The 24,786-nt window shown below is 41.5% G+C and overlaps 1 protein-coding gene across 3 annotated transcripts in view; it reads left to right on the top strand.

The window, feature by feature from the left end:
• Positions 1-13,975: 13,975 nt before the first annotated feature.
• Positions 13,976-24,786, top strand: part of LOC115161170 (uncharacterized) — a 33,580-nt gene continuing 22,769 nt past the window's right edge. The window contains exons 1-5 of one of the 3 annotated variants that reach the window (XM_029711953.1): positions 13,976-14,234; positions 14,417-14,740; positions 15,025-15,130; positions 15,277-15,322; positions 17,999-18,620. In XM_029711953.1, coding sequence (XP_029567813.1) covers positions 14,171-14,234; positions 14,417-14,740; positions 15,025-15,130; positions 15,277-15,322; positions 17,999-18,037 — 579 coding nt within the window. In that variant the 5' untranslated portion in view covers positions 13,976-14,170 and the 3' untranslated portion in view covers positions 18,038-18,620. Of the gene's footprint in view, positions 14,235-14,416; positions 14,741-15,024; positions 15,131-15,276; positions 15,323-17,998; positions 18,621-21,867; positions 22,789-24,786 lie in introns of those variants that run through there. The other 2 variants (XM_029711952.1, XM_029711951.1) reach the window with 2 other exon arrangements.

The following is a 24,786-nucleotide window of genomic DNA, read 5'->3' as shown; positions in this document are numbered from 1 at the left end:
GTCACCAACCAAGGAGGGCCTACAGCAGCACCTAGATCTTCTGCATAGATTCATCCAGACCTGGGCCCTGACAGTAAATCTCAGCAACACCAAAATAATGGTGTTTCAAAAAAGGTCCAGTCGCCAGGACCACAAATACAAAAACATCAAATTCGACATTTCAATTAGGATCTGGCTAAAAATACTTGAATCATTTATAGAACACATTTCCCTTTATAATTGTGAGGTCTGGGGTCCGCTCACCAACCAAGAATTCACAAAATGGGATAAACACCAAATTGAGACTCTGCATGAAGAATTCTGCAAAAATATCCTCTGTACAATGTAAAACACCAAATAATGCATGCAGAGCAGAATTAGGCTGATACCCGCTAATTATCAAAATCCAGAAAAGAGTCGTTAAATTCTACAACCACCTAAAAGGAAGCGATTCCCAACCTTCCATAACAAAGCCACCACCTACAGAGAGATGAACCTGGAGAAGAGTCGCCTAAGCAAGTTGGTCTTAGGGCTCTGTTCACAAACACAAACAGACCCCACAGAGCCCCAGGACAGCAACACAATTAGACCCAACCAAATTATGAGAAAACAAAAAGATAATTATTTGACACATTGGAAAGAATTCACAAAAAACAGAGCAAACTTGAATGCTATTTGGCCCTGAACAGAGTACACGGAGGCAGAATACCTGACCCAAACTTAAAGAAAGCTTTGACTATGTACAGACTCAGTGAGCATAGCCTTGCTATTGAGAAAGGCCACTGTAGGCAGACCTGGCTCTCAAGAGAAGACAGGCTATGTGCAAACTGCCCACAAAATGAGCTGGAAACTAAGCTCCACTTAAAAAAGTTCAACCCATGTTTATTTATTTTCCCTTTTGTACTGTAACCATTTGCACATCATTACAACACTGTATATGTACATAATGACATTTGAAATTAACTTCTGTGAGTGTGATGTTTATTGTTCATTTTTATTGTTTATTTCACTTTTGTATATTGTCTACTTCACTTGCTTTGACAATGTTAACATATGTTTCAACATGCCAATAAAGCCCCTTGAAATGAATTGAGAGAGTGTGTGTGTGTGTTTTTTCTTTTTTGAAATGGTGTTGTGAGGAAATACCACAGTGCAAACGGTAAGGTTCTATTTTGGAACATGCACTCATCAAAACCATTAATAATTGGAGAGTTCCGCGAGGCCACTACAGCTCTACATGTCCCCCTATTCTATTGACCACTGTCAATTTCATATTATTTGAATTTACTTGACACATAAAAAATGTCACTTCCTCTCCATCCCCACCAGTCACACAACCACAGAAGCACACTCGCATATACATGCACACACACATACGCTCATACACAGTTGCATAGGGTTGAAGTATATTGTATAAGTTGAGCTATGTCAACTTTCTGTGATTCAAATCAAATTCTCCACCAATGCATCATAGTTCTATCATCACATATAGATAGTGTTTGATGTGTGCATCAACCATGTTAATCTGCTTTAATGTTGGCTAACCACACACTGTCTGTACTACAGATCTCTATTACAGGAGAAAGGAGATGGAAAGAGACAGAGGGAGAGAGTGGGGGGAGATGGGGAGAAAGAGGGGAAGACGAAGATAAGGGTGGAGGAGTGAAACTGCTACAAATGAAGTGATAGGCACATACACCTATATATCACTGGTTTTTAGTTAATTATACAACCCTTGCAAGATTAAAACTTTCTGTGTATTTCAATATTTGGTGTATACCTGTGGCTGAGGTTTGAATGTGTTACTTCCAGAGTCCTATAGCAGCCTAGAAATAGTCTTTAAGTTAATATACAGTACCAGTCAAAGGTTTGGACACACCTACTCATTCTAGAGATTTTCTTTCTTTATACTATTTTCTACATTGCAGAATAATAGTGAAGACATCAAAACTTTGAAATAACACTTGGAATCATGTAATAAGCAAAAAAGTGTTAAACAAATCCAAATATATTTTATATTTGAGATTCTTCAAAGTAGCCACCCTTTGTCTTGATGAAAGCTTTGCACAATCTTGGCATTCTCTCAACCAGCTTCATGAGTTAGTCACCTTAAATGCATTTCAATTAATAGGTGTGCCTTGTTAAAAGTTAATTTTTGGATTTTTTTTCCTTCAGTTGTGTTTTTACAAGGTAGGGGTGGTATACAGAATATAGCCCTAGTTGGTAAAAGACCAAGTCCATATTATGGCAAGAACAGCTCAAATAAGCAAAGAGAAATGACAGTCCATCATTACTATAAGACATGAAGGTCAGTCAATCTGGAAAATGTCAAGAACTTTGAAAGTTTCTTCAAGTGCAGTCACAAAAACCCTATGCACTATGACGAAACTGTCTCTCATAAGGACTACCACAGGAAAGGAAGTTCATTAAAGTTAGTTCATTAGAGTTACCAGCCTCAGAAATTGCATCCCAAATAAATGCTTTACAGAGTTCAAGTAACAGACACATCTCAACATCAACTGTTCAGAGGAGACTGCGTGAATCAGGCCTTCATGGCAGAATTGCTGCAAAGAAACCACTACCAAAGGACACCAATAATAAGAAGAGACTTGCTTGGGCCAAGAAACACGAGCAATGGACATTAAACCGTTGGAAATGTGTCCTTTGGTCTGATAAATCCAAATTTGAGATTTTTGGTTCCAAACGCTGTGTCTTTGTGAGACGCAGAGTAGGTGAATGGATGATCTCCGCATGTGTGGTTCCTACAGTGAAGCATGGAGGAGGAGGTGTGATGGTGTGGGGGTGCTTTGCTGGTGACACTGTCAGTGATTTATTTAGAATTCAAGGCAAACTTAACCAGCATGGCTACCACAGCATTCTGCAGCGATATGCCATCCCATCTGGTTTGCACTTATTGGGACTATCATTGGTTTTTCAACAGGAAAATGACCAAACACACCTCCAGGCTGTGTAAGAGCTATTTGACCAAGCAGGAGAGTGATGGAGTGCTGCATCAGATGACCTGGCCTCCACAATTTTCCAACCTCAACCCAATTGAGATGGTTTGGGATGAGTTGGACCACAGAGTGAAGGAAAAGCAGCAAACAAGTGCTCAGCATATATGGAACTCCTTCAAGACCGTTGGAAAGGTATTCCAGGTGAAGCTGTTTGAGAGAATGCCAAGAGTGTGCAATGTAATGTTACTGAAATGACAATTTACATTGAACTTTTACATGTAATTGGCCTTTAATGTGAAATGGGTTGGTAAAGGCGTCCGTAGGTCTCCGTTGGTATGGTGTGGGTATTTGATTAGACTGGGGCCAACTGAAACAAAGGCTATCTTTATGTTCAACAATGCAACGAGGAGGTGATTTATGAAAATTGCCTAGCAACTGATGCTGCACAACACCACCAACATGGACCCACAAGACTGAGAGATAAAAAAGGTGGCAGAGTAAACAGAAAGACGACATCGTTGGGTGAGAGAACGGGGGGAGGTGCTGGGTGGGAGAATGTACAGCATTTCTATTTCAGGCATTGACCAACTGATAACAACAGTGCTGAGGTGATGGAAATATATGGACGTCATTTGTACCAGAGCATGAGAGACAGATACACCTCTGTGCTATATAGTCAGAAGGTGGTGCTTAGGGTTTGTTGCTTTTCTTGTTTACTGCATAACAACAAAACCATGGTCTAAAGTCTAGGGATTATGCTTTTATCTAGGAATTAAATGCAATATATCTCTTTCTAAATGGCATTGGCATCTTTTCTTTATTTTCTATTCAGAGGACTATTCAAAGAATGTATCCAAGGCCGAAATAAAATAACATCTACATAAAATGTAATGTTATTCGTCACATGCCTCGTAAACAACAGGTGTGGACTAACAGTTACTTACAGGTCCTTCCCAACAATGCAGAGAGAAAGAAAATAGAGAAATAATAGAAAAGTAAAAACAAGTAAAAGTACAAGTAATAATAGATAGACAATAAGTAACAATAAAAGGGTACCAGTACAGTCTCGATGTGTAGGGGTACGAGGTAATTGAGGTAGATACTGTATGTACATATAATTAGCAATAAAGTGATAGATAGTAAACACTAGTAGCAGCGTATGTGATGAGTAAAAAAACATTTGTGCAATAAGTGTCAATCAAGATAGTCCGGGTAGCTATTTGGTTAGCTATTTGGTTAACTATTTAACTAACTATTTAGCAGTATTGTGGCAGGACTTGCAAACTATTACGGACTACAAAGGGAAATCCAGTCCGTAATAGTTTGTAAGCCCTGCCACATCTGATGGAATCTTCTGGGCACTGGGATTCTTCAGGCCTATCTACCAAAATGGTCTGAGTACAAGGTGATCCAGGAAACGTCAGAATCCCGGGGACTCTTGCTAGTCCACCAGGGGGCAATGTTACTTGTGTGGAGTGTGCTGATGATGTCGCCCCACTGTATGCGCTTCGGTAGCCTGATTACGTCCAGACTGATGCCATGTTCAAAACTGCAGTCAAAACATGGTGGTACCAAACCGAAATGCAGTAACTTACCTGTCACGCCTACTTCTTTTCCCTCCCTCTGGCGCTCAACGTCGCCGGTCTACTGACCACTGGCCCTGGCAACTATATTACGCACACCTGTTTCCCATCATTACGCACACCTGGTCATAATTTTTTATTTGATTACTCCCCCTTTATTTCTCCCTCAGTCGTCATCAGTAATTAGGTAGTATTGTTTTCTCTCATGTTCAGTATGTGTCTCATGTTTGTTCATTTGTATTGTTTCATTATTAACCTCTCTGGGCCACCTACTCAACAGCCAGTATAATCCCGTGGCGCGATATTCAAATACCTTAGAAATGCTATTACATCAATTTCTCAAACATATGACTATTTTACACCATTTTAAAGACAAGACTCTCGTTAATCTAACCACACTGTCTGATTTCAAAAAGGCTTTACAACGAAAGCAAAACATTAGATTATGTCAGCGGAGTACCCAGCCAGAAATAATCAGACACCCATTTTTCAAGCTAGCATATAATGTCACATAAACCCAAACCACAGCTAAATCCAGCACTAACCTTTGATGATCTTCATCAGATGACAATCCTAGGACATTATGTTATACAATACATGCATGTTTTGTTCAATCAAGTTCATATTTATATCAAAAACCAGCTTTTTACATTAGCATGTGACTAGCATTCCCACCGAACACTTTCAGTGAATTTACTAAATTACTCACGATAAACGTTCACAAAAAACATAACAATTATTTTAAGAATTATAGATACAGAACTCCTTTATGCACTCGCTATGTCCGATTTTAAAATAGCTTTTCGGTGAAAGCACATTTTGCAATATTCTGAGAAGATAGCCCGGCCATCACAGGCTAGCTATTTTGACACCCACCAAGTGTGGTACTCACCAAACTCCGATTTACTATTAGAAAAGTTTGATTACCTTTGCTGTTCTTCGTCAGAATGCACTCCCAGGACTTCTACTTCAATAACAAATGTTGGTTTGGTTCCAAATAATCCATAGTTATATCCAAATAGCGGTGTTTTGTTCATGCGTTCAAGACACTATCCGAAGGGTAAAGAAGGGTGACGCGCCCGACGTGTTTCGTGACAAAAAAATTCAAAATATTCCATTACCGTACTTCGAAGCATGTCAAACGCTGTTTAAAATCAATTTTTATGCTTTTTTTCTCGTAAAAAAAAAGCGATAATATTCCGACCGGGAGTCGTTGTTTTCGTTCAAAGAGAGAGAAAGTAAATATGGTGTCGGCTCGTGCACGCGCCTCCAGTCTCATTGTCCTCAGATCGACCATTATCCAAATGCGCTAATGTTTTTCAGCCATGGCCTGCAAAGCCACCATTCATCGTTCTGGCGCCTTCTGAAAGCCTATGGGAGCGTTAGAAAATGTCACGTTATGCCAGAGATCCCCTGTTTTGGTTAGAGATGATCAAGAAGGCCAAGATATAGTCAGAGAGAGTGCTTCCTGTTTGGAATCTTCTCAGGTTTTGGCCTGCCAAATGAGTTCTGTTATACTCACAGACACCATTCAAACAGTTTTAGAAACGTTAGGGTGTTTTCTATCCAAATCAAACAATTATATGCATATTCTAGTTACTGGGCAGGAGTAGTAACCAGATTAAATCGGGTACGTTTTTTATCCGGCCGTGCAAATACTATCCCCAACAGGTTAAACTCACCTTCTGCACTTGCTTCCTGATCCCGGCATGTATGTTACAGAATACTATCTGAAGAAAAAAGAAACGCACACCTAGAAAGGCGAGGTGCTGGCTAGCGGAGTAGAACACTAGAAAATAAAGGAAAGCCGCACACTCTAAGAGCTCAGATGCAAAAATGTAATAACCAACGTTTCAACAGCAAAGCTGTCTTCATCAGGGTATCATCACAAACACTGCGAGATGAGTCATTTATATAGTGTCAAGAGACACACAGGTGTTTGTAATCATGGCCAAGTATGGCCTAATATCATTGGTTAACTCAAATTTTAAAAAAAATGGTATACAAAGAACATACAAAAAGACAAACAAATGGATAACATACGATCATAGCATTTGTAGTCTAAAATGTATCTAACAAACAATTACAATGGCAAAATCACAATAATCACAAGAATGGCTTCAGATCAAAGTCTATGTTGAGACCGAAGGGAGCAAGGGTCTTTAAATTAAAGATCCAGGCAGCCTCTCGTTTTAACAAAATAACAAAACAGAATACTATCTCGCAATATGGAAGCAGCAGAAGATAGTTTTATCTTCTACACCATCAACGAACAGGGTTATGTACATGTACTTCACCAACAGCACGACCAGCTAGCGCAACTGGGTACTGTCATGGAGGAGGTCCTCCGTTTTCTCCACTGCCTCGACACCATCAGCGAGGCTCTCCATACCCCTATCAGAGGGCCTCCTACCACGAGTCTTCACAGTGAGCCAATCCCCCAGCATACTCAGCCGTCCACCCAGGTCAGCGATGCCCGACTGTCCTTTCCGGAGAAGTTTGGCAGTACTCCATCGAAATGCCGTGGATTCCTGCTCCCTCTATTTCGCCTATCAGACGGCAGCCCCCACCCCCAAGAGGTCCAAGGTTGCCACGGTCATTTCACTGCTGACCGGATGGGCATTGTAGTGTGCTACTGCCGTCTTGGAGAGAGGAGAGGATGAGCTAGGTTCCTATGAGAGGTTCATGGCTCTGTTCAGGGCGGTCCGACCATCCTCCAGAGGGCGAAGAGGGAGGTGAGCAACTCCCCAGACCGGTGCCCAGACCGCTGTGGAGAACGCCCTCACCTTTCGGACTGTGGTAGCCTCCAATGGAAGGAATGAGCCAGCGCTCCACACTCTATTCCACAGTGGATTGCGCAAGAAGGTCCAGACGGAGTCGGCATGTCAGGATGACAACATATACTTGGACGCTCTCATCGCGATGGCCGTCCAATAACTTTCTTCGGTGTCCACCTCACCACTCGCCTACCTCTTTTGGCGGTCCTGAGACAGAGCACAGAGCAGAGACAGAGCACAATGCAATCCTCAGCCTCCCGTGGTTACAATGTCCCAACCCCACCATCTCCTGGTTGAGGATGATAATCCCCGCCTGGGGACCAGGATGCTGGAGGACCTGCTTTTCTGTACCCTGTGGTTCTACGCCGGTTGAGAGACCTGTAAGTGCCCTCCAGCCCATCAACTCCAGCCCATCAATTGGTCCTCCTGTATTGTTGGCCCTGTGTTTTAGGACGTAGATGTGGACATCCACCAGTTACCTGCCTTCCAGAATGCATATATGTCCCCCCTGTGGTGAGAGATTGGCTGTTGACCTGGGCACACATCCCTCGCCACTGGACACCAGGTATCACCGACAACATCCAATCCCTCTCCGAGAAGTACTGGTGGCCCACCTTGGTGCAGGTTGAGGCCCACTATGTCAACTCATGCTCCAAATGTACCCAATCCAAATCTCCCCAGCACACTCCAGAAGGGAAACAACTTCCCCATCCCGTGCCTCAGCTGCCTTGGTCACAACTGTCCATAGACTTAACTGATCTCCCCCTTTCTGATGGTTTTACCACTATTAGGTTGAAACATTCTCTAAATACTTCCGTTTTATCCCTCTCTCTTGTATACCTACCATTCTCCAGGTCGCTGAGGCACTATTCCAGAGGGTCTTCCGGTACTATGGCCTTCCGGAGGAAGGGTACCGGGCCTCAGTCCAATGGGCAGGTGGAGTGGACCGACCAGGAGCTGGGGAGGTTCCTAAGGAGTCACTGCCAGGACCGACAGGGGGAGTGGGCCCGGTTCCTTCCCTGGGCGGAATACGCCCAGAACTTCAACACTCCTTCACCGGGCTGACTCCCTTCCAGTGCATCCTGTGATACCAACCGTTCCTGACTCCGTGGACTCCGAGTCAAACTGAGGATCCTACTGTGGACGAGAGGATCAGGCGGACCGCCACCGCAGGTTTAGGCCTGCCATATGAGTTATGTTATACTCACAGACACCATGCAAACAGTTTTAGAAACTTTAGGGTGTTTTCTATCCATATCTACTAATAATATGCATATTCTAGTTTCTGGGCAGGAGTAGTAACCAGGCTAAAACCTGAGAAGATTCCTTACAGGAAGTGGCCTGTCTGACCATTTCTTGCCCTCCTTGATCATCTCTAACAAAAACAGGGGATCTCTGGCATGACGTGACACTTCCTACAGCTCCTATAGGCTCTCAGAACCCGGGAAAAAGCTGAATGACGTAATTCCAGGCCCAGGCTGAAACACACTAGCGTGTTTGGCAAGTGCTCTATCAGAGGGCCATCAGACTGAGGCTCGTGCATGAGGGGATAGCATGCTTTTACTTTCACTCTCTTTGTAATAAAAAACAATTTCCCGGTCGGAATATTATCGCTTTTTTATGAGAAAAATGGCATAAAAATTGATTTTAAACAGCGGTTGACATGCTTCGAAGTACGGTAATGGAATATTTAGACATTTTTTGTCACGAAATGCGTCGTGCTCGTAACCCTTATTTACCCTTTCGGATAGTGTCTTGAACGCACGAACAAAACGCCGCTATTTGGATATAACAATGGATTATTTGGGACCAAACCAACATTTGTTATTGAAGTAGAAGTCCTGGGAGTGCATTCTGACGAAGACAGCAAAGGTAATAACATTTTTCTTATAGTAAATCTGACTTTGGTGAGTGCTAAACTTGCTGGGTGTCTAAATAGCTAGCCCTGTGATGCCGGGCTATCTACTTAGAATATTGCAAAATGTGCTTTCACCGAAAAGCTATTTTAAAATCGGACATATCGAGTGCATAGAGGAGTTCTGTATCTATAATTCTTAAAATAATTGTTATGTTTTTGTGAACGTTTATCGTGAGTAATTTAGTGAATTCACCGGAAGTGTTCGGTGGGAATGCTAGTCACATGCTAGTCACATGCTAATGTAAAAAGCTGGTTTTTGATATAAATATGAACTTGATTGAACAGACATGCATGTATTGTATAACATAATGTCCTAAGAGGTTTGTGTTTTGGGTTTATGTGACATTATATGCTAGCTTGAAAAATGGGTGTCTTATTATTTATGGCTGGGTACTCTGCTGACATAATCTAATGTTTTGCTTTCGTTGTAAAGCCTTTTTGAAATCGGACAGTGTGGTTAGATTAACGAGAGTCTTGTCTTTAAAATGGTGTAAAATAGTCATATGTTTGAGAAATTGAAGTAATAGCATTTGTAAGGTATTTGAATAACGCGCCACGGGATTCAACTGGCTGTTGAGTAGCCCAGAGAGGTTAATCCAGCCGCTTTGTCAGATTTCAAAAAGGCTTTATGGCGAAAGCATACCATGCGATTATCTGAGGGCAGCGCCCCACATACAAAAGCATACAAAAGCATTAAAAACATTTTCCAAACGAGCAGAGGCGTCACAAAAGTCAGAAATAGCGATAAAATAAATAACTTACCTTTGAAGATCTTCCTCTGTTTGCAATCCCAAGGGTCCCAGCTACATAACAAATGGTCGTTTTGTTCAATAAAGTCCTTCTTTTTTCCCCAAAAATTATTTTTATTTGGCGCGCTTGATTCAGTAATCCACCTGTTCCCATCGTTCAAAATGCATACAAAGGAATCCCAAATGTTACCAATAAACTTCATCCAAACAAGTTAAACAACGTTGCTAATCAATCCTCAGGTACACAATATGTAAATAAACAATCAAATTTTAGACGGAGAATAGTGTGTTCAATACCGGAGATAAATAACGAAGTGTGCGCCCTCATCCGCACTACAGTCAAAATGAGAGCCACCTTGAAAAACTTCAAATTCTAGCAAATTTTTTCAAAAAACAAGCCTGAAACTCTTTCTAAAGACTGTTGACATCTAGTGGAAGCCATAGGAACTGCAATCTGAGAGGATTTCCTTTGATTTTCCCATAGACAGCCATTTCAATGGGTGGTCACCTCAAAAATATAAAATTCAGGATGGATTCTCCTCGGGTTTTCACCTGCGATATCAGTTCTGTTATACAAACAGACATTATTGTAACAGTTTTAGAAACTTCAGAGTGTTTTCTATCCAATACTACCAATTATATGCATATCCTAGCTTCTGGGCCTGAGTAACAGGCAGTTTACTTTGGGCACCTCAGCCATCCGAACTTCTGATGTAATTCCAGGCCCAGGCTGAAACACACTAGCGCGTTTAGCAAGTGCTCTATCAGAGGGCCATCAGACTTAGGCTCGTGCAAGAGGGGATAGCATGCTTTTACTTTCACTCTCTTTGTAAAAAAAACGATTTCCCGGTCGGAATATTATCGCTTTTTTACGAGAAAAATTGCATAAAAATTGATTTTAAACAGCGGTTGACATGCTTCGAAGTACGGTAATGGAATATTTAGAAATTTTTGGTCACGAAACGCGTCGTGCGCGTAACCCTTCGTCACCCTTGGATAGTGTCTTGAACGCACGAACAAAACGCCGCTATTTGGATATAACTATGGATTATTTTGAACCAAACCAACATTTGTTATTGAAGTAGAAGTCCTGGGAGTGCATTCTGACGAAGAACAGGAAAGGTAATCAAACTTTTCGAATAGTAAATCGGAGTTTGGTGAGGGTCAAACTTGGTGGGTGTCAAAATAGCTAGCCGTGATATCTACTTAGAATATTGCAAAATGTGCTTTCACTTCGGACATAGCGAGTGCACAAAGGAGTTCTGTATCTATAATTCTTTAAATAATTGTTATGTTTTTTGTGAACGTTTATCGTGAGTAATTTAATAAAATCACCGGAAGTGTTCGGTGGGAATGCTAGTTCTGAACGTCACATGCTAATGTAAAAAACTGTTTTTTGATATAAATATGAACTTTATTGAACAAACATGCATGTATTGTATAACATAATGTCCTAGGCGTGTCATCTGATGAAGATCATCAAAGGTTAGTGCTGCATTTAGCTGTTGTTTTGTTTTTTGTGACATTATATGCTAGCTTGAAAAATGGGTGTCTGATTATTTCTGGCTGGGTACTCTGCTGACATAATCTAATGTTTTGCTTTCGCTGTAAAGCCTTTTTTAAATTGGACAGTGTGGTTAGATAAAGGAGAGTCTTGTCTTTAAAATGGTGTAAAATAGTCATATGTTTGAAAAATTGAAGTTTTTGTATTTTTTAGGAATTTGTAATTCGCGCCACGCCTATCATTGGATATTGGAGCAGGTGTTCCGCTAGCGGAACGTCTAGATGTAATAGGTTAACAAAGGGGTAGTGTGTTCATATATCGCTGTGCCATGCCAGGGGATGGTCTGTGTGGAAGATAATGTTGCTTATGTTCCAATTTTTAGAATAGTCAGCAAAAAGTGTCTCTTGATTTTCCATAAGGAGCTTCATTTTGCACTCTTTTTGTGTCTTATTGTTCTTTACAAACAGAGGGTGCTGCATTTTAATTACCTTTGAACAGCTGGAGGGTGCTTCTAAGGCCTCTTCATTTGGTTGGGGCTCTACTGCCATTGTTGGGCTCAAGGTCTTTGACACCTCTCACTTCACATGTCAGTGCTAATTGAAGTTGTATCTCTTTGTCCTAGGAAGCTTGGTAGCCTTAGCATTCAGTCCTTATAAAGTAAAATATATCACTGTAATGCATTTTTCTTCTTGGCTTTTGAAAGTACAAAATAGCTTCAGACTAAGCATGACTCACTCAGTTCCAGGTTGGATGGTGTTTTCAGGTTTGACAGAGCATTTGCTGTATAGCTTGGGAATAATAATCCTTGGGCATAGGAAGCATTCCAGGTAATTCCAGGTAATTCCATCCAAAATCAGGTTGCAGGTTTGGAGTTTTGATTTGAAGGTTATGTTGTTTAGGGTAGCATCTTGTATATGTCCCTGACAAAATATCCAAGTTTGTCTAACTCTAGATCTACCTTTTTCAAGTACAAGAGGGAAAATCTGTCTAAAACCACACAAACCCTCCTCTCTCTGAAACCACACATCCTGTATCAGTTTGACGCCTCCCACTATGCCTGGTTGTCTCATACCCTCTGTATCTTAGTCTCACATGAAGTTCTCAACAGTTATGGGGGAAAGTCCACACATAAACTAACAAAACGTATAGTTACCGATGGATCGAATGAACATATAGGTAGACTCTTAAGTTGATCATTTCGTCGCAAATGTAAAGACAAATAAACTCAACTAAATGGTCAAAAGCATTGAAAAACACCAAGTGATTCAATGTGATTGAGTCAATGTGAAACTAATCTTAATGTCATGTACTACATTCTACACTGAGGTAGTTCAGAATGTAGTATGTTCTGGGGTGTCAGACCCCTTAGAGTTGCAATACTTTATGTGGTTTCCTTTAGGAAATGACTGTGGGAAATACAGAGAGGTTAGATAGAAGGGCCCTAGATAATACAACATTTAATATAATCTATTTCTATGGCTCAGACAGAGTGGCCAAGACAGGGCTCAAATCCCGTTGCCAGGAGTATGTGTGGTATGGAGTGGGCAGCGCTACCACTAGGCCAGACTCCTGCACTCTCTTGGTACATTTCCACTGAGGATTTAACTCAATGTTTTACCCAAAAGGCTCTGACTTTCTGTTTCCATCTACGTGGGCCGGTACCCGTGTCTCACTGGCTCATGGCTTCGGCGGACCTGCTCTGACTTGGAGCCAAGGCAAGGCCTGGGTACATTTCAGCTGGCATTTATATAACAACGGCTAACTGTGAATTTGACCACGTTCTCAAAAAAGCAACAGTCTTGAATGATGTAGAGGTTGTTGATTCTGCTTGCCACAAATCTTTGGTGTTACACTCCTGATGGAAACATAATAACACTGGAGCTAACATTAACATAAAACACTGGTGACACCCTGGTGTCGGGGTAAGTCTAGATGGATAAGCACCATTTGTAGTTTCTGAGCTGACCACTGGCATGGTGTAGCACTTGCCTCTTGGTCTAATGGTTAAGACGTTGGTTTTGGGAGCGAGACAACGGTGGTATGAATCTCACCAGTTACCCCGCAGATATTAGATTAGATTTGTTTATTAGTCACATGCACAGGGTCGCAGATGTAATCGCAGGGTATAGTGAAGTTCTTATTCTCCGAGCTCCGGCCTGGACAATTCCAGTCGTCGGGGGCCTGATTGGTGTCAGACGTTTCCCCCATCCCTAGCAAACACACCTGATTTAAACTAATTGCATTTTTATCTGAAGATCATGATTAGTTGATTATTGGAGTCAGGTGTGTTAGCTGGGGCTGGGGCAAAAGTGTGACACCAATCAGGCCCCCGAGGACTGGAGTTGCACTAGGCAGTGTCTGCTCCCCCTCAATGGACACCACCCCCCAATGGACATTTGTCATTGATACAGTTGTAAATAATACATTTTAACGTTTTGGATATGAAATTCATCTTGAAATACAACTCTGAGCACACAATAAATCACTCAGTAATAAAATGCTCAGTGGGTATGTGTGATGTCTCTGAGTAAATGGCTGTGATGTTTCAGAGAAACTCACTTCCGTGCTTCTCTCTCATACGACCACTTCCTCTGTTCTCCCTCCTCCTCAGACTAACGACATGTGAAACTGATCTCTGACTCTAAAGTTCCACTCCACTCTATCCATTTCTCTCTCTGTCAGTCAGTCACGTCCAAGGTCGTCATGGAAACTCTCCTGTCCTGGGACCTAGTGTCTGTTGTCATCATGCTGTTCCTTGTCTGTACAGGTAAGCTACAGTGGATGACCATAGTACAGTGTGTTTGAGTGTGTGTGTACCTGCCTGCCTACCTACCTGCCTGTCTGTGTTCGGTTTGCATTCTTATGACTTCTTAAAAGGATAAAAAAATCTCACAATGTATTTAAAGTAAAGGACTTACAACATTGTCTTTGTTGTTTTCTGTCCCATAGAGTCAGCAGCTGACACAACAAAATATCAGAAAAATAAATCAGCTTCTTTGGGAGAAATTGTTACTTTGGTTTGCAATAACTCAGAGATGGATGCATCATACATCTGGAAGAAGGACACAGTTCTCATTTTCTCTCATAGTGACACACTGAATAAAACTGAAAGAAGATTCACCTCTGACAGGATGAGTGTTGATCCGCCTACAAAGCTGACTATCTTTAATGTAGAGTTACATGACACAGGGAGCTACAGATGTCAAATAACAGATGATCAAAGTGGTGTACGGACAATGGAGTGGAATTTGACCATCACTAAAAACCTCACAGGTAATGGAAGTAATGTTCTGTTTATATTGTAACATGTGGAGAAGAAACTGTATTCTGTAATGATAGATATAAATATGCACATTTCTGAAGTTGAATTTTTGACAAGAACAAAAATGTCAATTATTGTGATAATTATTGCAAACAATCAATACTGAATGTTATAATATTATTATTTGGTTATCTCCCCTTTTTTTACTATATTGTTGTAAAGCAAAGGAATATAACACTTGTTTTAGACTTTTGAGACTTTCCTGAAAATCCCAATTGTTTCTGTCTTAACACAGATCATGCTGAACATGGCCTACGGAGGTTATTGCTCTTCACAATTCCATCTGCTATTGGAGGAGTGGTTCTCTGCATTAACATCTGCTGTATGGTCTGGCTGTGTAGGTGAGTAGCTCAAAGTAGTGTACCTAAGAGCTCAGTTCAATCACATCTGCATTGCCTAAAGCACTGTGGTCTCATATTGCGTTTGTAGTTGATTAGGAGTTATAGTTTCAATCATATGCCTAAATCATGTTAACTTGTTTCTGCAGGAAACGAAAACAGGAACAGACAAGTCATTGTGATAGGCACAGAGAGGTAAGTAGCTTAATTCAGATGGGTTGGGTTAAATGAGGAAGACACATTTCAGTTGAATGCATTCAGTTGTGGAACTAACTGACTAGGTATCCCCTTTCCCTTTCCATTCAGCACTTGATCATTACTAAACGGAGCAGCTGTTTGACTTGTGTTTGTCCCACCAGCAGGATGCCTTTTCCCGTTTTCTTAAACTCATTATGTTCTGTAGATTTGTTTCTTTCACACACTAAAAACTTTACGCAGCCTCCTGCTTAGGTTTATGTTGTCTTGAAAATGTGCAGAATGTAAAGGATTTCAGAAAACGTTATCCTGGGGTTGGGGCGAACAGAGGTTGCGCAGCCTCTGCGTTTTCTAAAAGGCCAGAATACAAATACGGAGTTTTATGCCCCCGTCACGCCCCTCTGAAAGTTCTTTCTCAAAACTATAGGGTTTTAGTTAAAACAGCAACAAAGTCATAATGTGATTTTAAACCGAACCTTAACCCTAACCTTAACCATATTGCTGACCTTATGCTTAACCCTAAGCTTAAATTAAGACCAAAAAGCACATTTTGTGGCTGTGTAACTAGTGGAAACAAAACTTAGGATACAAATCACGTTCTGCCCATGCGTTATTTTACACAAACATTCAAGTTGCTCTCCTTACTCTAGTGCTTTAGGCTACTAACCCTCTTCTAAACCATCGACCAATTTTGATCATGATGATTTAGCCTATGTCTCTGCCTCATACTTCTGAACAGCTGAAATAAAAAAACTTGGTGGCGATTCCAAAAACATATACATTGACTGTACAAAACATTGGAAATATGACAGACTGACCAGTTGAATCCAGGTGAAAGCTATGATCCATTGTTGGTGTCACTTGTTAAATCAACTTCAGTCAGTATACATGAAGGGGAGGAGACAGGTTAAAGAAGGATTTTTAATAAGCCTTGAGAAAATTGTGACATTGATTGTTCACAGTTGAAGCTGGAAGTTTACATACACCTTAGTCAAATACATTTAAACTCAGTTTCACAATTCCTGACATTTAATCCTCGTAAAATTCCCCTGTCTTAGGTCAGTTAGGATCACCACTTTATTTTAAGAATGTGAAATGTCAGAATAATAGTAGAGAGAATGATTTATTTCTTTCATCACATTCCCAGTGGGTCAGAAGTTTACAAACACTCAATTAGTATTTGGTAGCATTGCCTTTAAATTGTTTAACTTGGGTAAAAAAATTTTGGGTAGCGTTCCACAAGCTTCCCACAATAAGTTGGGTGAATTTTGGCCCGTTCCTCCTGACAGAGCTGGTGTAACTGAGTCAGGTTTGTAGGCCTCCTTGCTCACACACGCTTTTCAGTGCTGTCCACAAATTTTCAGGGCTTTGTGATGGCCACTCCAATTCCTTGACTTTGTTGTCCTTAAGCCATTTTGCCACAACTTTGGAAGTATGCTTGGGGTCATTGTTAATTTGGAAGACCCATTTGCGACCAAGCTTTAACTTCCTGACTGATGCCTTGAGATGTTGCTTCAGTATAGCCACATAATTTTCCCTTCCTCATGATGCTATCTATTTTGTTAAGTGCACCAGTCTCTCCTGCAGCAAAGCACCCCCACAACATGATGCTGCCACCCCTATGCTTCACAGTTGGGATGGTGTTCTTCGGCTTGCAAGCCTCCCCCTTTTTCCTCCAAACATAACGATGGACATTATGGCTAAACAGTTCTATTTTTGTTTCATCACACCAGAGGACATTTCTCAAAAAAGTATGATTTTTGTCCCCATATGCAGTTGCAAACAGTAGTGTGGCTTTTTTATGGTGGTTTTGGAGCAGTGGCTTCTTCCTTGCTGAGCGGCCTTTTAGGTATACTTTCACACAGTTTTTGAAGGAACTCGGCAGGTAGGTTGGCCCAAACATCTTGGAGATGTGACCACAGTTTTTCTGTGGATTTAGGCAGCCTCTGTTGCTTCTCTCTCTTCCTATAATCCCAGACAGACTCGATGATGTTGAGATTAGGGCTCTGTGGGAGCTTAACCATCACTTCCAGGACTTACTGACTTTCGTTGTATGTTTGGGGTCGTTGTCATGCTGCAGAAAAGATTTGGGGCCAATCAGATGCCTCCCTGATGGTACTGCATGATGGATAAGTATCTGCCTGTACTTCTCAGCATTGAGGAGACCATAAATTCTGACCAAATCCCCAACTCCATTTGCGAAATGCACCCCCAAACTTGCAAGGAACCTCCACCATGCTTCACTGTTGCCTGCAGACACTAATTTGTGTACCGCTCTCCAGCCCTTCGGCGAACAAACTGCCTTCTGCTACAGCCAAATATTTCAAATTTTGACTCATCAGTCCAGAGCACCTGTTGCCATTTTTCTGCACCCCAGTTCCTGTGTTTTCGTGCATAGTTGAGTCGCTTGGCCTTGTTACAATGTCGGAGTTCTAGCTTTTTTGCCGCAAGTCTTCCATGAAGGACACTTCTGACCAGACTTCTCCGGACAGTAGGTGGGTGTACCAGGGTCCCACTGTTTTCTGCCAATTCTGAGCTGATGGCACTGCTGGACATTTTCCAGTTGCAAAGGGAAGTAAGCATGATGTGTCTTTCATCTGCTGCAGTAAGTTTCCTTGGCCGACCACTGCGTCTTCAGTTCTCAACGTTGCCCATTTCTTTGTGCTTCTTCAACAGAGCTTGGACAGCACATCTGGAAACCCCTGTCTGCCTTGAAATTTCTGCCTTGGATAGAACTTTCCGATGCAGTATAACTACCTTGTGTCTTATTTCTGTGCTCAGTCTTGCCATGGTGTACGACTTTTGACAGTAAACTGTCTTCAATAACCTCACCTTGTTCCTCACCCAGTTTTATTCCTCCTACACAGCTGTTTCTGGTTCAGTTAATGATTGTGTTTAAACCAACATATATAATTGATGATCATTAGCACCTGTTTGGTATAATGTTTTAATCATACACCTGACTATATGCCTACAAATCCCTGACTATGTGCAAGTGTACCTAGAAGAATTGATGCTGTTTTGAAGGCAAAGGGTGGTCACACCAAATATGAATTTGATTTAGATTTTTCTTCTGTTCACCCACTTTGTATTTAGTTAATTGATAAATATAATCTATTAACATGTCTATTTTTGAAAGCATTTTTACTTTAAAGCATTTTTTCACACCTGACTAACATTTTTGCAACGTACTGTATGTCATTTCAAATTTGTTTGTTCTGTTTTTGCTAGCAATATTCATAAAAACATTTAAATAAATATTTACACTGACCCTCTGCATACCCAGGGGTCCACCTGCTGTACGACACCCCTATGTAGTTTCTATGGAGCCCACTAGAGGTCCCTATCTCACAGGTTAGGATCCTCTATTCTAGGACCTAGGGTCCATTTCAGCAGTTTTAAGTAGCTTCCGCTCCCATTCTTCTGCTTTAGTCTATGAACACAAGACTGATGAATGCAATATGCCTAATGGGAAGGTTATTTCACCTGTCCTACAGTATTGTCTCATATCAGTGCAGATTAATGGAAGGAAGTTCAGATTAATTCTCATAAGTACCCCTGTACTTATGAGCAGACACATCATTATTCCCTACCTCCTTTTGGGGATGCAGGTGCAGTGGCTATTAAGTTGAGTCCATTGAGGTGGATAATAGTGTGTGCAGGGGGGGGATTAATGCAGGGGTTTACCGGGACTGAAGCCCCTGGGCCCAGGTCATGAGGGGCCCAAGAGGCAGCAAATAAATATAAATGATATATATCCATTAAATATTGTATATGTAGTATATGTTTAGTATTTATTTAACTAATCACAGAAGGGCTCAGGAGCCCACTCGCAATGAGTGTTGACAGCCCTCTTCTGATCTGCTAATCATCAGATGGGGGGAGGAGAGGAGGTAGGGGGCCCAAATGCGTAACTAGGGGGCCCTGCCTTGATTGGGTAACTGATTAATAAACAAATTGAAAAACGCAGCATAATAAATACATGTGACCGGTCAATTGTATGAGTCAGGGGCTAAATAGGATAAATAGTTTATAAAAAAATAACTGTGGATGAAGTTTTATCACAAGCACGTACATGTAACTGCCACATTTAAGGAAACACCTACATATTGTGTTAAAAGGGTGTTAGGCTCCCACGAGCTGCCAGAACAGTTTCAAAGCACCTTGGCATCGATTCTACAAGTGGACCTAAGCCATGCTAGGAAAATGCACCTTACACCATAACATATACTTTGTATCCCTCATTTACATTTTAGTCATTTAGCAGACACTCTTATCCAGAGCAACTTACAGTAGTGAATGCATACATTTCATACATTTTTGTTTTCTGAACTGGTCCCCCGTGGGAATCAAACCCACAACCCTAACGTTGCAAACACCATGCTCTACCAACTGAGCCACATTCCCTCATTTAAGTGTTTCCTTTATTTTGGCAGTTACCGGTGTGCCTACTGTCGGGATGGCCGCAGTTTGGGAAGCATGTGCACCAAATATACAGCTTTTTGCATTGTGGGCATAGACATATAATCCATTGAAGGGTTTTAGAACCGCTTACCCAGGCAATTTGACTGTTAAACTCATGGGTACACCAGCAATGGCTGCCAGTCTTGACTTGATGGGGAACACTAGGCCTATGATTTCTTAATCTGGCCCTGAGTGTGTGTAGTTGTGGGAACGGTTGCAGTTGTCAGCATCACTGTGGTGACCTTGTTCAGAGCCTGCAAAGTTAGTGGCTTACTATTTAGACATGCAAACTTGATTACTAATTAAGTCTACAACTGTAATTATGTACGCAGAAACTCGGGAAGCAAGTTCAGGGAGTGAATACATTTTATAAATAAAATAACGAAACACGAACAGAGCACCGACGTAGAACAAGAACAATGACGACTGGGGAAGGAACCAAAGGGAGTGACATATAAAGGGCAGGTAATCAAGGAGGTGATGGAGTCCAGGTGAATGTCATTATGTGCCTAACGCTGGTGACAGGTGTGCGCCCTAACGAGCAGCCTGGTGACCTAGAGGCCGGAGAGGAGGCACACGTGACAACAACTTAATTCACATTACCTTAACTCAGCATGACAGTATTGTGTTTGTGTTGTGTTAGTGCTGCAGAAATATAAAAACACAGACAAAAATGAACCTAAGATTAGATTAGCCTTCTTGAAAATGAATACTCAAGACTGTTTTGAAATAACATTCTTCTCTCCCTGGTAGTTTTCCCTGCTCTTAGCATACTGTGTATTGAGCAGGTATAACCTCGTACAACCATCCGGAAGGCTTGTGAGGTTACATTCTGTTTCGGTGCACAGCGGTAATCAGTCTGGTAATTGCGAGGCTAAGAGATAGAATCCTGGCAGTAAAAATGGTAGGTCAATGTAATGTTACTGAAATTACAAATTGCATGAGTACTTACTTACTTAGTCCTCTTTGTCCCAGGTAGGATATAAGGCTGCAACAATCTTCTGCCACTGGAGTCTGTCTTTGGCCAAAGTTAGAGCCCTGTCACATGAGGCAGAAGTCGATAAGCCTTTCACCGTTGTTATTGTTGGTACCACAGCCGTGTTACCACATAGCCTGTTCACAGTCTGTGTTATCGGCTCCAACCTTGGCATTCAAATGTCCTGTTATCATGATCACATCATGTTCTGGGACCTTGGATACTGCTTGTTGTAGCTGCTCCTACCAGTCATGCTTGTCCACCTCTGCCTCGCCGGTGGGGTCATTGCATTGCAGGTTGGTGAACTTGCAGTTCATGGAGTCAAATCCTGCTTAATGATGGGTTCCCATTCCAAGAGTGATGTGGCAGTTCTACTGATAATGAGGGCTACAACACTAGAATCATCCTTTCCTGAATAGAGTATTGTTGAGCAATCGCTTGTCACCTTGGGTCCAGAACGAGTTCACTTGCTTTTTCTTTAACACAGGATGTCCATATTGTACCTGTCCATATCTCTGTAAACCTGAGCTGAGTTTGAAGGTTTAAACATGGTGGGGACTGTAGTTTTGGTCCCTAGAAAGCTCCTGATTTCTCGGGTAGGGCTTTCATCTGAAGCTGTCATAGTGCATATGGGTTGGCTGAAGTTTCCTGTTGAGTCCCTTGTTGCTGTAGTTTTCAAAGTTGTTGCAGTTTCTGTAACAATGTGTGTTTTTATGGGGTGGGTTGGTAGCCCCACACCCAACCCCCAACCAGGAGGGCCAGGTGCTGTGTTTAGTCTGGCCTCTCACCTGGAACCTGCCAGGCATGGTTGAACCTGCCTGGGGCCAAAACCCCACCGGTGTAGCTTTCAGGATCACTGAAACACGCAATCTTCCCCAAAATCGTCAAGGAAACGGCACTCAGGGAAGAGCTTTTACATGTAATTACCTTTTACTGTGTAATGGTTTGGCACAGGCGTCTGTAGGTCTTCGTTGGTCAGGGGTGGCATTTCATTAGCCTGGGGCCAACTGAAACCAATGTTGAACCGAAGGAATTCCCCAGTCTGCTCCCAGTCTCTTTATGTTGCATCTCTTGACAATGTCATTCACTTTTGTCATTTTGTTAGGTGCAGCAGGAATGCAATGAGGAGGTGATTTATGAAAACTGTCTAGCTACAGATGCTGCACAACACTGTCAACATGGACCCACAACACTGAGAGAAAAAGAGGCAGATTAAACAGGAGGAGAACAGAGAGCGTGACTGAGGGGTGGAGGTATGGGTGAGAAAATGTATAGCATTTCTATTTCAGACATTGACCACCTGTTAACAACAGCGCTGAGGTAATGGAAATAATGTATATGGACGTAATTTGTACCAGAGCATGAGAGACAGATACATCTCTGTACTATATAGTCAAAAGGTGGTGCTCAGGGGTTTAGGACCGGTAAGACTGTTGTGGGCTAAGATTTACATAGAAGATGGAAAGCTTGTTGTGGGCTAGGATTTACATAGAAGATGGAAAGCTAAGGCTTGTTTACAGAAAAATAACAGGCCCATGGGATTTTATCTATGGATCAAATGCAATATATCTCAGGAAGTCATACGTTGTTTCTAGATAGCAGTGGCCTCCCTGCTTTATTTCTCTATTCAGAAGAACATTGAAATAATGTATCCACCCAGTTGATATGTGTCCAAGCCCTGAAATAGACATAAAGCAACAAGAAGGCCTGGTAGTTGGGTGTAAGGAACTAGATCTACATAATAACAGCAACAACAAATAAATGAAAATCATGTCTATTATGAATAACAATATGACTGAACTACTGTAATGTGTACACATATAGAGAAACATGCACACTGCAGCATGATAACTTAAGGCCACTGGTCACACCATGATGGGAGAAAGACGAAGTGGTATAGAGAGGCCTGGGAAAGACTTGGTGAATGTGTCAAACTGTTAAATAAACGTTGTTTTTCAATACATGTGCAAATAGAAAATCGTAAAATTTCCTGCACTTGGTAAATAAAAGCAAATTGTTGTCATTATTTACATTCATCACAGCATTACAGCTGCTCTTGCATTGTCTCTCCTTAGTGTACTAAGAAAGTAGTGAGCAGAGGGACAAAGTTGATTGTTTCACAACAATAAAGCCATGTGAGGTTGAGGCACTGCCATAATCTACTGTGCCGTTTCCATGGGGATCATGTCACAGGCCTTTCCATCACAGCCACTACTCCATATTAGATTGCATGGGGTCAAATCTCTGAGTAACAGCATATTAATCAAGTTAGGAACCTGGCCGGAGGCTTAGCATTCAGTTCAGAATCTGGTGTAGAGGGTGAAGGCTTGGCTACTAGCATTCAGTTCTGAATCTGGTGTTGAGTGCGGAGGCTTGTAAACAGTGACTTCTTTGAGAGAAAGAAGACAGCATCAATGTGTGTTCTCTGATATCTCTTTCTCGTGATAGTCATTTTGCTAGTTCTCTATCACCCCTCTGTCACTAGTTACATATCCCAGAGGGAAACCCCCTCCATCTCTGGTGAACAGAGTCATGTGAGGAATTCACATGTTTTTGCTGTGTCTGCACTGTACTGTTGAATTCTATGTGGTTTTTATTGTATTTACTGCTGTATTATTTAATATTTTTCTTGAACAGGTCTCCCTTTTCTGGTCTCAATGGGTCTTCCTGGTTAAATAAAGCTTGAATAAAAATATGATAAAAATAGCAATTCTTTACATTTTTTTAAATGGTGATTGGCCATGATTGAATTCCTGGGATATAGTCCCCCCCAAAATATAATATGAACTTGTACCAAATTAATATGATCATGCCAATTAATTTTTTTCACATCATGCCAATTAATTTTTTTCACAAAGCTAAATTCTGTAACAATACTGTGCTGCCGTATTCATTGACCTGACCAAGGCTTTCGACTCTGTCAATCACCACATCCTCATCGGCAGACTCAGTAGCCTTGGTTTCTCAAATGATTGCCTCGCCTGGTTCTCCAACTTCTTCTCTGATAGAGTTCAATGTGTCAAATCGGATGGCCTGTTGTCCGGGCCTCTGGCAGTCTATGGGGGTGCCACAGGGGTCAATTCTTGGGCCAACTCTTCTCTGTATACATCAATGATGTCGCTTTTGCTGCTGGTGAGTCTCTGATCCACCTCTACGCAGACGACACCATTCTGTATACTTCTGGCCCTTCTTTGGACACTGTGTTGTCGTGTCTTTGGCATCATTAAAACTGAAGACATATTTATCAAATAACTCTGCAATTATTATTACGAAATTAACCTGATTAATCATGTAACTGTAATTAACTAGGAAGTCGGGGCACCAAGGAAAATATTCAGATTAAAGTTATAATTTTCCTAATTAACTTTCAGATATTTTAATATCTGATCAATTAGTCTTTGAATTAATGACTTATTTACCTCACGTCAGTCTCATTCCAAACGTCGTAAATTGTTGGTTATCTGCACGAACCCAGTCTTCACTATGAGTCATCCATACATCAATTGTCTTAAAATCATTTATTTACTAACTAAGTAATTCACAGAAATGCATAACTAACAGTAGATATGGCTACAAGGAAATCATAGGGGAATGTGCCCTAGTGGGCTAAACCGGCATGGCAACTTGTTAGACAAAAGGGGAGTGGGGGGGTCAACTGAGAAGGCACTACAGAGTTGATAATTATAACAATTGAAATGCTAATCCTTTGCACATGAACGCTCACTCATTCGGGGACAATTGCAATCAATATATATATTTACGCTCAGTGTGTCGTACGGATCTCTGTTGAAAAGTTTGTTTCTGTTGGAGAGTCTGTCCGCCCTCTCTCTCTCTCTGTCGTGGTTAGAATGGATAGTTCAGAGTAACATTCATTCATGTCGTTATAGAATAGCTGTTTCGGCGGTTGTCGGTCTTCGTGTTCAATGATACCGAATTCCTAGCTGCAGACCAGTACCACATGGTATGGTTAAAAGTTCAGCAAGAGGAAAGCTTGGTCTCCTCTCAAAACTTGGCCATCTCGTTA

The sequence above is a fragment of the Salmo trutta genome, chromosome 24 (genome assembly GCF_901001165.1).
Source record: "Salmo trutta chromosome 24, fSalTru1.1, whole genome shotgun sequence".
Taxonomy (NCBI): Eukaryota; Metazoa; Chordata; class Actinopteri; order Salmoniformes; family Salmonidae; genus Salmo; species Salmo trutta.
This window is presented reverse-complemented; position numbering and strand designations above follow the sequence as displayed.